Source organism: Bactrocera neohumeralis, chromosome 5 (genome assembly GCF_024586455.1).
Source record: "Bactrocera neohumeralis isolate Rockhampton chromosome 5, APGP_CSIRO_Bneo_wtdbg2-racon-allhic-juicebox.fasta_v2, whole genome shotgun sequence".
NCBI classification, from domain to species: domain Eukaryota; kingdom Metazoa; phylum Arthropoda; class Insecta; order Diptera; family Tephritidae; genus Bactrocera; species Bactrocera neohumeralis.
The window spans coordinates 37,684,152-37,697,244 of record NC_065922.1 but is presented as its reverse complement, the minus strand read 5'-3'; the positions used below and the strand labels follow the sequence as shown (position 1 = coordinate 37,697,244).

Below are 13,093 nucleotides of genomic sequence, written 5' to 3'. Positions count from 1 at the left end.
ATTTAATTGAACCAAAAGTGTGCAATTTTTGAAATGCATTTGAGCATACCGTCCCCTAAAATGCAAAATAACGTATCATCAAAAAAATCTAAATTGAGTTTTTTATTGCTTATGATTCACTATAACATATAACATATGTACATATGTATATGTATGTAGCATAAAATTTTTCATTTCCGCCGTCAGATATAGCCAATATAAAACCATTTTTTAACCAAAACTCAAATTTTGTTTCAGTATGAGAAATCGATTATTGAGTAGATCATTGGCTGAAATTAATCTAGTATTGGAATTCGGATAGGGTATTGAAAGCAAAAAATATATTTTCTAAAATCAAACTGATAAATAAATTATGAAAAGATAACACATTTTCAAAATCTTACTGCGGATTTTAATACTGCTCTTTTGCCAATAAAGTTTTTTCTTTATTTATTTAAATACATGAATGAAGTCTGGAAGTCTGAAAGAGTGAAATTTAATTTTTCTATCTTACCTTCAGACCGGCCTAACTATTGAACAAATAACAACTAGGTTGGATCACCTAAATTAACCGATTTAGAATATATCACTTAAAACGTAGTACGTCATCGCTAAAAAAACTAAACTTCTACCTGTTAAAGATTTCAAAGACTGCTTACTAAGAGATGCTGAAAATGCCATAAACGAGCTAAAATGCCAGCGACAATAAAAATGTTGATTTATATGAAAGTGAATACTGTGTGAAATACGTTAGAATTTTTTGCCTACCACAGGAAAAAACGTTTACAAGTAAGTTAAGTGCAAATGTAGTTAAAATATAAATTTATCTTTATGTTAACCCTGTTACTCGAATACAAAATAGAGCCGAGAAAACGAAAACTCATTTGAGCGTAATTTCAGAAGTTTCATAAATTGACGCATGCGCACTAGCAGCATTTCTTGCCGGTAAAAAATAAACAAAACAACATATTTTTGCAATTATTCCGTTAAAAGAGCTTTTCCCCCGGACTTGTTGAATACACATTTCAATATATATCATATATACATATACACATATATATTTACTTATACTAGTATATAGTTTTTCACGTCTTTTAATGCTATACTCTCTTTCTCTTAACTCTTAAGAATCAAGCATATGGTTGCTGCCTTTCTTAGCTTTTAAAATTATTATAATATATGTAATTCTTAAATTCTGGTCAGTAAATTATAATAAAATATATAAGTTGCCATTGCGAGAACATTTCTACACACATTTTTTCTATTCAGAAACCTTTTATCGCTTTTTCAAATATTTATTATTTCTTTCCTTCCCTATATTTCTATATGCATATTTATTTATTGAATCTGACCTCTCGTCATAAGGATGCACGAATATTAAGAATATTGCTTTAAATTCTGGGCCATTTAGCATAAAGCAATTTGGAAGCAGTTCTGAATGTCTATCTAGAGCCATAATGAATGTAAACAGATCGAAGGTAAATATCTCAGGCTAATATTGCGTTTACTTCAATATACCTTATGGGGGTATTCTACTCTAGAATTTTGAAAAATTCGATTTTTATTTTCATATATTTAAAGTTTAGACCCTTAAGAACATATCCTCCTAAGGATTTTTAAAAATTAAAATTATTTTAAGAGCTACAGTTACTTTAGTGACGCAGTACCTAGCCCGGTTCGGCCGTATCGAATTTTTTAAACGCGTTTTTCTCGAAACTACTTTTTTCCACACGGTACCGGCATTATCTCAAGTTCTATACAACCGGTTTACTTGAAATTTTGTGTGAGCCTTCGTTATATAATCCTTTATCGTTCCTACCAGCATCGTGTCAAAATTTTTGTTTTTAATATTTTAAAAAAATTCAGGAATTTCAAAAAAAACACGTAAAAAATGATTTTTATTTTCAGGCAGTCGCCATTTTTCAAAAATTTTTTTTCGTGTTCCTGATTAAGAATTTCTTTTGATTTTTTTTTTCAGACCACCAGGAGAGTCACCAGGATGCGCCAGTTTTTTTACACCTGTCTCTCTTCACCACTTTTTTCAAGGCGCTTCTGGAGATTCACCGTCAGAGGCTTATTTATTAATATTTTTCATTGAATATTTTTTTTAGAATATACCTCAAAAGTTGTGCTAAAATATGCCATTAAATTTAATAAAATTATGTTAAACACAAATATATGTAATATATAAAAATATCCTTTTTTTGCCTTTAAAACCCTTTTCGGCAAAATCAATTTATTTTATTCAAAATAGTCTTCTTCTGCTTCAATACGGCTTTTTGCACGGTCCAAAAGCATGTCGAACAAGTGTTTTAAGTAGCTTGTTGGCCGGTATGGCCGCCAGTGTGCCGGTGTAAGCCTTTTGAATGGCCTCTACGTCTGCATAACGCTTTCCTTTCATGGGCAAATGCATTTTTCGAAAAGGAAGAAGTCGCACGGTGCCATATCAGGTAAATACGGTGAGTTAAAATGTGAGTTTTGGTCAAATAACACTGGCCTACAAAAAAAAAATGTTTGGTTTGGTGCAGCTCTGTGCGCATCAGTAGTCGGTATAGTAGGTAGGATGAACCACATTCCCGCTACTAGATGTTTTTTCTTCTTTCTTATGAACAAGAGCTGATATGGAAAATGTGACTTGTTTTCTCGTATCAACTCACAAAATACATCCAAAATCAGGTATAAAATCTTAGGCACCAAAATGAGTGTAGGCCAGTGTAATCGGTCACAAGCGTCGATCGATGAGACGGTTTTGGTCGTCTGTCAATTTTTGCGGAACAAACCGTGCACACACCTTTCGTAAGCCCAAATTTTCGGTCAAAATGCGATAATTCGATGTTTTCGAGATGTTCAATTTCATTTCCATGAATTTCAATGATGATTTCGGCTGATTTTTGATGAATTCACGTACAGTTTCGATGGAATTTCCGGTGATCACGGATTTTGATTGGCCCACATGTTGATCGTCATTTATGTCCTTACGACCACTTTGAAAACGTTGAAACCACTTGTGCACTCTGCTCTTTGTTCGAAGCTCATTTTTGCACAAACAACACAAGCAAATTGACATGTCAATAAACTTCCAATCGATAAAATGTATATTCACTGGACAATCGATAAAGATAACAGTCACATATAGATGGGCGCTAGATTCAAAAAGTCCTGTTTACTTTGGAGATCACCTTGTGGAAGCTTTTTTATTCCCAAAAAATCGGCTTTTTTAGGCTGTCACACTAGGTCTACCCTTAACTTTATTAAAATATATCTCATATTGACCAATATAAACAGCATAAACTTAACGTGAAGACCGAAATCCACTATGTTGTAGTACTGGAGTTAGAGGAAGTCTAGGCCAATTTTATATAATTGATAAGTATAGTACACCGCGTCTAATTGTTGGGAAAGCAGATCAATGTGAGTATATGCAGTTTACAGACCCAAAAAACAAACAAACTAAAGAAGCAAGAATAAATACTAATTTTAGAAACTATTTATATTTATTTACAGCCAAAATAATTTTCTTCTTAATATTAAAGTCCTAGCTTTCTGTTTGAGTTTTCGCCTTTTTCCCTAACATGCGACGCACCAGATACTCCAATAGCCAGAAGAGCAACGCAAGCGAGGTTAGTAAATTAAGGAAATGAATTGTCATTGTGTAACTGCTGGCATCGGTGATGACACCTAAAAGATATAACGTTAATATAATAAACCAAAGTAGTTACCGAAATAATTATACTCACCTAAAATTGGCCCAACCGCAAGTGTAAATAAAGTATTACAGACCAGCTGTAGACCAGATGCCGCTGGCAAACGCTTCAAAGGCACATATGAGGGTATAATAAGAGATGAAAATATAGTACGGAAGCCTCTACCGAAGCCGATAAGCACAAAGAGGGCCAATGTAATACGGTAGGAGTCGGTTAACGTAATCAATAGACGTCCGAGAGAGATGGCAATAATGCCAAACGCAAATAATACTTGATTACTTAAGTTCTTAGCCCTTTCCAGCACAATTGGTGCTAGGAAGCGCACGCAGATATCCATGCCACCCTGCATGGACATAGCGGTGGAGATTTGTTCATTACTATAACCGTATTGATCCAAAATGAAGGGTATCAAAATAGAGAAGTTTATCTCGGCAAACATCATCACTGTCATGCCCATAACTAAATTGACAAAAGTGAAATCTTTCAAAAGATCCAAGTCAAAGAATTTCACCAGCTTCTGTTTGAAAGTCAATTTGTGTTCCGTGTGAATGTCTAATTTCGGGTTTAAAAGCTCGATCTTCTCTTGGTTTGCTGCTAATATTATTGGTGGACTTTTCAGTTCACCGCTGTTGTGGTCTCCTAATAATGCTCTCTCTCTTTCTTCAGCGCAGGTGCAGCGGAATTCTGTTGGAAAATTCTCTTTTAGGGCATGATTTACTTCAGCACTGCTATTTTCTTCCGCTTCCTGGTCTTTAATGTCTTCATCATTATCCTCTTCCGCCTCAGCAATTGGTGCTTTTTGAGTTGACTGTTTCTCAAGCTTAGTATATGGCAAGTTCACTGTTTCGCGCTCATCGTTTGCACGTGATAACAATGGCTTCTCGGGTTCACGAAGCTCACGGCTCGATTTAGCCAAGTCATGGTCGTCAAAATCGAATTGTGTTGCGGCCACACTGGGGCTAGTACGTTTCATGTATTGACAATACTTGCATTCAGGCTCTATTTCCAGCTGTGTTGTAGATTTCTTGCATTCCGACTCGACTTGAAGCTGCATTGTGGCTGAAGGTATCGCAGTATTTAAACTATCGGCTAAGACAGGCTCTTGTAGCTTCAACTCACGTTCGAGCGGCGCTTTGGAAGTATGCCATAATACTGGTTGCAGTGTCAAAGCACAGAGAAACACATTTAGAGAAATTCCAGCATAAATTAGAATGGTACCCGGACTTCCATAGTAGATTAGTATTAGTGAGGTGAAGTGTGGAAATATAATGGGTCCTAAGCCGGTAATGGTCCACATAAAGCCGAATGCACGACGTCGCCGATTTTTGAAGTACGTATTCACGGCCAACGATAAAGCGGCCACGTTGAGACCCTGACCGATGCCTATCTCGAGGTAACGAAAGCAAATAAAATCGAAAAAAAAACTTTTCCGTAAGTACTTACCATATATGACCGATACGCAAAGCACATACTGCCAAAATGTGGTACAAGCAGCTGATAATAAAATACCACTAAATATCAAAATGCTGCCGACAATGGCAACCTGCCGGAATGTAAATCGTCGAAACATGGCACCATTTACAATGCCTAAGCATCATAAAAAATTATAAGGTGTTTAATAGATTCTGGTATACTACATTGATATTTTATATTTACCAACTAAGGATGCTAAACTCAACATGATATTCGCGATGGTGGTGGTCTCTTTGGCAGAGAATCCCAAGTTAAACATGCGTTGTCGATAAATCATGCCGTATTGTTGTAGTGGTGGATACATGGCCAGCTAGAGAGAAAAACTTTCATTCAATTTTAGGTAAACAGTTACCGAGCAATTCAATTACAGTGATTTACATTACTTAGACCGGCAGCTATGCAGACGACCCAACCCCAGCCGCCATCGGGCGCCACAAAATCGGGACCCAAATCACTTTTATCACGTCGCTTGTGTTTCTTTGGCATTGTGGACGATTATCTCTCTTTAAGATCTAACTAAATTTCTGGAACTAGAAAAAAATATTTTGCAAACAAAAAAAGTTTTAGAGCTTTCGGAAATTCTCATCTTCTTAACACAAGTTTGTTGTCCAGATTTTTTTTATGATTACACTGATTAATCGTGAATAATGTATTTTAGGTATTTGTAGATGTTTTTCGCTGATAACAAAGTTATAACAAGCTTGGAAATTTGAAAATAAACCCGGCTGATAAACAGAAAAATCCTGCTGACCACCAGAACTTTCTGAACATTAACTACGGGAACAAGGGATTCCAAATTTTTTTAAAATATAAATGGCCAAGTATGGAAGTACCTCCGGAAGTTAAGTGAGTGGGGTGCAGTTGCTGGAAAAGAGGATTTTCGCGGATGGATCGAAGCTAAAGGGGAAGGTTTGAGAGAGCGTCTGCTGTCAGGAGCTCTGAATCTGCTCTTGTTTCAGACCACTGTAGTCCGTTCAAACAGAAGTCATCAAGGTGGCAGGAGATGCATTTGTCCGAAATGTGGCTTCTTTTAGGCAAGTATGCACCTACTCAGATAGCAGAAGGCCTTGAGCTCGCTAACAGTGAGTTTAAAGGAATGTATGACTACATTAGCTGTGGGGTTAGGAAAGTGTGCTGACCCAGAGTGGAACGTAAAATGTTCATTGAATTGCTAGATTTCATCAAGGCTTGCATCTCCGCAATGATAGGTGTCCTAATTTTAATGATTTTAAAGGACGCACCTTTTGAAAATTGTAATAAGGAAGGTAAGGTGGGAAACATCTAGACTCTTTCTCCTCTACTGGCTATCGCCATTACAAAGTTAAAACTTCTTGGTTGCCATACTCTCTACGAACCCGTCGAATCTGCTTGCAGGCTCTAGTCGTTTTGTAGATCAGCCACGGTCTTTTTAATCCATACCTAGAACTATCCATACTTAGTATTAGTTGCGCAACTAAGTTCTCGCTAATTTTTTTAATAAAAGTTAAATTGATTGTAAGGAAAAGGTTACAAATGAATTATTCGAAGTATTGCCCATCGCGAAACACAACTTTTCTCCATCTTTTTGGCAAAATTCGAATGCCATTACGATAAAACTATTCATCTTCTGATGCTATCCAAGAATCGAGCCATTTTTCGATATCACCTTTTGAGTGGAACTGCTTTTGAGCCAGACCATGAGCCATCGAACGGAATTAATAATAAATTGACGGTATGATATTTGAGGAATATAGCGGGTGAGGTAGGACTACGTATTTAAACGTTTCCAGGTAGGCTTTCACGGTTTTGGCAACGCGAGCCCAAGCGTTATCATGCAGCCGAATTACTTCTTCGTGCCTCTCTTGAGGTACTGAACCATTCCCAGGAATGTAGTTGCTTTTAAATGGCTTGGCGGCAGGTGACTCCTAACGTTGAAGCAAGTTTTTCTTGCGTTTGACACGCATTTTTATCGAGCAACGTCTCCAATTTACCATCTTCGAAGGTGTTTGCCCTTCCTTCGCACGGACGGTCATTAATTTCGAAAGCGCCGTCTTTGAAGCGATGAAACCAACCACGGCACGTTGTTTCACATGGGGCAGCAACCCCGTAAACTTTTTTGAGTTCCTAATGTGCCTCAGCCGTCGATTTCTTTGACTGAAAGAAGTAAATCAACACTTCCCGCAAATGACGATTATTTGGGAAAAAATCGGACATATTCGCACAACTAAAAGTAGTTTCTTTTTAAAATGTCTTGGTTGAGTTTATCGCGCTTTGGATATATCAAAATCGATCACCACTAACTGCTGAAGCCATACAATTGACAAACAGCGCGAACTTAGTTGCGCACCTCATCGTTCTGCGCATCAAAACGAAAAGGCGTTTTTAGCTGCTCAAGTAGTATTATTCGTGTCCTCACGAGAAATCCGCCTATTAAAAAAATCGCGAAAAAGCGAGTTTTTTCTGATTTGTAAGTGTATGTATGTATATAACCTAAAAAAAAATCTCAATAATAAACGGTCTTGTTTTTGTTTCCGAAATAAGGGAGTCAACTTTCATTTGACCATGTTCGAAACAAAACATTTTTATATGACATCGGGACGTCACTAAAGTAAACGAATGTGTATGCTCAAAAATATTTTATATTATTTTATAAGTAATTAAACATCTTTATCTACTCTTATCATGTCATTTGCTGTATGCTCTACATATCTACAAGCTTAGATGATTATATGCCTTGCTATCAGCGCTGAAATCTTCGATATAGTTTGGCACACAAAAGTGCAGACGCAAAATAACACATATGCATTTACATATTTATGTACTATATACTCATATTTCAATACATAACTGTTAATTGCAATTTGGAAATTATAGAGATTACATTGCATTACCTTTAAAATACCTACAGTCTAGTGAGTTTATATTACCTTCATCTGCTTTGAATTCTATCATGGAAAGGACGTTGGAGTTATTCTTTGAAGTTGATTTTCTATTTATTTTGTGCTAAATTATATATATTATAAATACTTAAAAGTTGTTGTTCATTACGATGTAGCGAAAGTCAATGGCTTTTTGTGAATTTTTGGAAAATATATCAAGGCGGTAATTTTTACGATTATTATACGATATTACTATTTTTGTTACTACAATTAATTATAATTAAATATTATAAATTACTACAATTATTTTCATTATTACGCTGTTCTACAGCAAATTAATTTTAATTTGTTGAAATTTGCTCTTTCAAAACACTATTACACATATACCATACATATGTACATATATCCTTTCCATGGTGGAATACAAAGCAGGTGAAGTCAATATTAACTCACCAGACAGTAGACTGTTGTAGTACTGTGGTGTACGTGGAATTCGTTTGAATTGAAGCAGGAAGAGGGAAGAACAAATGTCGGATATATGTACATACCTATGTATGTATATCACATGTAAAGTAATCGTATTTGAAATTGTAAGCAAAGTAATTGAAATGTTATTATGTCAAAATGCACACCTCCGTTAATACCGACTTCACTTGCATATACCTCCACCGTTGTATTTCAAACATGCACTTACGTATGTTGATTTGACTAGTTAGATTTTTATGTGGTGAAAATATAAAAATATTTAACCGAAATTTTTTTTATAAATTTCATTAAAGTATGTACTTATGCACAAAGTAAGAGAGACAAGTTAGAAGAGAATGCGTTTAATGCGAGCAACGATCAGAGCACAACTGGCAATAGATAAGTCATCTATAATGTAAATTAGCTAATTCGAAATTATTGAACAGCTTTTAAACTATTCAACAATTTTTTTTTAATTTTTTAATTTTTTTTTTTTTTTAATTTAATATTTTTATAGCCAAAATGCCGTTGAAAATCATCATATACTAGTATAGCAATAAAAGAAGAAGTTTAGTTTTAAAAACTTTATTAAAAAAATTGATAGTTGAAAATAAAAAATTTTAAGGGTTTACAAGGGGTTACGGGTTTCTAGAAATCTATAGAATATTGCCCTTAATCTTCAAGTTGCTCCGAGTAATAGTTTCGGAGCTACAATTTTGAGAACTTGTGCGCTCGATGCTAGGCTAAGTGCGCCGTCTTTAAACCCGTTTTTCTCGAAACTGTATTTTTTGAAGTTGGTTGGCAAAATTTTTCGAGAACGGCTCAACCGATCTTCATGAAATTTTACATAGGTCTTTGAGATACAGTTTTTAAAGTCTTGGACGATTTGGACTTGGATTTTTTTTCGATTACAACTTTTTGAAAAATATTTTCACTGAACTTTAAATTTTTTTGTAAAAATATCTTCCAAAAATGTAATTTTCAAGTTTTTTTCTTTCGTCCAAATTCTAAGTTAAGGTTTTAGCTAAAAAAACAGTTTTTGGCTTTAGCTGATCCCGTAAGGAGTTATCCTGCCAACGCGCATCTTTTTTCCGAGGTCACCGAAAATGGCGTTGTAATGGCCGAATTTAAATTTTTTTTCTAAAAATTTCAGTCTTTCTTTGTCTATATGTGTGTGATAATAAAACATTCTAATAAAATATTTTATTTTTTATATGAGAACAAAAATTGTTGCAAAAATACTGTTTTTACCCGAGGAAACCCATGTCACCCCTGAAAGCAATAATAAAGCAAGAGTTATATTAAAAATTAAAAAAATTGCTAATAAATACTAAATTATGCATAGCTCCATGGCAAATTCGTTGTTAAAAATAAAGAGTATCGAATAAAATACAAAATTCTGTTAGCAAATGACGTAATATTGTGTTACAAAGTGTAGTGGGAGAACTCTATATACATATATGTGATTCTAAATTCATACTCTCGTTAGAGTTGCCAGACTTTTTATTACTTCACCCACTTCTATTAATGATTGCAAGACTTTTGTAAATAATAAAAATTTTTCTATTAAAAAAGTACATACAAGGACTCGTGTTTCGACAAGTCAACAGCTTTTTGGAGAGAAAATAAGGGGTGCAAAATTTCAGATCGATATCTTCAAAACTGAGGGACTAGTTAGCGTGTATGTGTATATACGATATACATATGTATATACGAACATGGCTAACTCAGCTTGATCCTATCCTGTACTGTATAGGGTCTTCTTCTGACTGTTATAAACTTCATAGCAAACGTTAAACCCCGTTCGGGGTATAAAAAATTGGCAACAAAATAGTTAGTTTTTATCTTTGAAATGGGAAATGGTATGAAATTTCCTTACTTGTGTGAATGATGACATTGTATATAATCTCAAAGCTATTAAAAAAATGTATTCAAGTTTAAGCTTTTATAAAAAATCCATGTCAGCACAAATAATAAATAAATATCCTCAGACAACTTAGTTCGAAATGAATTCTATCCTTCCACATATTAAGATAGGAACTTAAAAAAAAATTGTTCAGAAATATATGAAAATATTTTTTTTGGTTACAATCTGGCAACGCCGAAAAAATGTAATGAAAGAGAGCTTTTTCGCGGTCACGTTTGTTTACATTGCAAAAATACAAACAAATGCTTCAGAAATAAGTAAGAAAGTATCAAGTTCGAGTGAGACCGACGTGTAAGAATGAAATGAGTAGAAAAATTCTGATGAGCTAGCAAAAATGTATAGTATAACAAAAATGTACGAAAGATAGCTACTTTTGAAACGAAACGATTGTCTGCAGGCAAAAGGACGAAAATAATTATGTGGCTGGATGGAGGTTAGAGAAAGGCAATGACCGATTTCCACAATTTTTCGCTAAAATAAATTATATATCCGTAAATCTGTTGTATGCTGCTCATTCAATGCTGAGATATGGGATTTTTACCTAATATGATGAAATGCTAAAAAGATAATGTAAGATTTGTCGATATAGCTTTTCCATGGTTTTAAAAGACAGCATTTCGCCTTTATTGTAGTCTTCAGTATCAAATTCAAGTTCTTTTGCTTCAAAGTCCTACAACGCTGGCACAAGCAGACGGACAGATGAATGTATATCTGGAATCAATTCTTCACGTCTCCCTGATTGCTTTGATATATATAACTCTATGTCTATCTCGCTCAGTTTTCGGTGTTTAAACATCCATTCGGTGAACAAAGCAATTTTACTCTGGACAGCAGTTTTGTGTTGTGTTTCCCATCGCTCTCCCACTGAATAACGCACCAATATATTTTATCTTGTACTTTCCAATGCACTTGACTTTAATCATTCGCCAATACTCACACGTTCGAAAGCACCGTTCCGCTTGTCACTCGCAATAATACTGAGATTCCAGCTTGCAATTTGCGACTATGCAGCCGAAAGGCGAGAACATTGCATTTATGCGGTCGCAATCACATTGTTTACTGTTCGAAATATACACAAAAACATATGAGTGATGACGTAGTTTGGCGAAGCTCCCGGAGAGAGTTGCCATGTGAGTGTTTTATCAAAATATATATTTTTGTTTTTGTAGAGACTTTTTCTATTCAACTTAGATATACATTGGCCACTGTTTCGGGAAGGGTAAGTTGTCAAGTACTTAGAGACGATTAAAAGCATTCGCAAGAGATACGAGACTTTTTTGAATATTACAACTACTACCATTTAATTATAATAATTGATAAAAGTATTTGATAACCAATAAGCAAGCGAGAGTATCATGATGACTCATACCCAATTGTTGACTATGATCGATGGGTGGAATGATGAAATTTTGGTGTATTCTTAGGAAAGCCAGAAATGATGGTATTAAGATTTGTAGTCCTTAGAGTGAGAAGGTTAGCGCAATATTATATTTAAATTCGGACGAGCTGATTTTTTGATGTTACGATAAGTAAACATGGAAAGTGGCAAGTGAAAGAAGTAAGCTTAAGCTAATTAGAATGGATTTTACTAAAAAAGGAAATATATTTTTTTGGACTATGCTCACAACAATGATTTTACATGGTTTAAGATAGTATTAAAGGGTTAAGTTTGCCCCTTGCTCTGAAAGCCTACAAAATATAGAGTTTAGGAAATTTATGAAAAACAATTACTGTATCCATCGTTTTGAAGGCTTCATTCATAAACATGTTAAAAGTAAACAGTAAAAAGTTTTTTTGAAAAAAAAAAATTAATTTTCCTCGAAGGCGCTAAAAAATGCATGCACTGCTGCAATTATTCCGGCTCACTCCGTAGATAAAACGTCTAAAAATTCTCTCTAGAAGATATTGTACAATGTTTCATGGTTTAAAAAAATCAAAAAATGTCTAAATTTAGATGTTTTGAAAAAAAAGTTAAATTTTACTTAAAATTTTGTTGGTTTTGGTCTGCCAAAATTCAATTTTTGATTATGTAGATCAAAAACTGATATGTAATTATATGGAGAACTATAAAGCTACATATGGAAAGTTTGATTATGGTCGGATATTAGTCCCTGAATAGGCTTCCTAATCAGAAGTAAAAGTTTCCTAAAAAAAAAAGAAAAAAATAAGGAAGGGCTAAGTTCGGGTGTAACTAAACATTTTATACTCTTGCAACTTGCAAGGATGACAGCCATCTAAATGTAGCGAAAGAAGTGAAACCTCATTGTTCGACAAAATCGTGAATGGATTACAATTGAAGCGAAAATTATACTAAACCAATCTCAAGCGATCTTATCTATTTTAGCCAATTTCGCACACTATTACCATGCCACATTCTAATTAAATGATATCTGGGTTTCATTAAGGTACCTCAGGTACCATAACCAATCTACATATATGTATGAAGTAAGTCAAGTTTTCACCCGATTTTGTCAATTTTAGGCACAAAGGTACACTGTTACTAGTAAGGTATGCTCTCTCATTTTTATTGAGATAACTTACATATTGACCAATATAAGCGGTATAAAGTTATCCGGAAGCTCGAAAATATTTATATTAAGTAAATAGGAAGCATTGACCTCATTCAATAAATTTTTCATATTCAGACATACTATTATCAGGAAAAAATTCTCTCCAAATATCAATTA

The 13,093-nt window shown here is 34.4% G+C and overlaps 1 protein-coding gene across 10 annotated transcripts in view; it reads right to left on the bottom strand.

The window, feature by feature from the left end:
• Positions 1-3,451: 3,451 nt before the first annotated feature.
• Positions 3,452-13,093, bottom strand: part of LOC126759644 (uncharacterized) — a 174,295-nt gene continuing 164,653 nt past the window's right edge. Inside the window, exons 1-6 of one of the 10 annotated variants that reach the window (XM_050474598.1) lie at positions 11,344-11,422; positions 5,535-5,686; positions 5,340-5,466; positions 5,127-5,270; positions 3,717-5,066; positions 3,452-3,657 (exon numbers count right to left, since the gene is read on the bottom strand). In XM_050474598.1, the coding sequence (XP_050330555.1) occupies positions 3,515-3,657; positions 3,717-5,066; positions 5,127-5,270; positions 5,340-5,466; positions 5,535-5,642 (1,872 nt within the window). In that variant the 5' untranslated portion in view covers positions 5,643-5,686; positions 11,344-11,422 and the 3' untranslated portion in view covers positions 3,452-3,514. The other 9 variants (XM_050474600.1, XM_050474599.1, XM_050474597.1 and 6 more) reach the window with 9 other exon arrangements.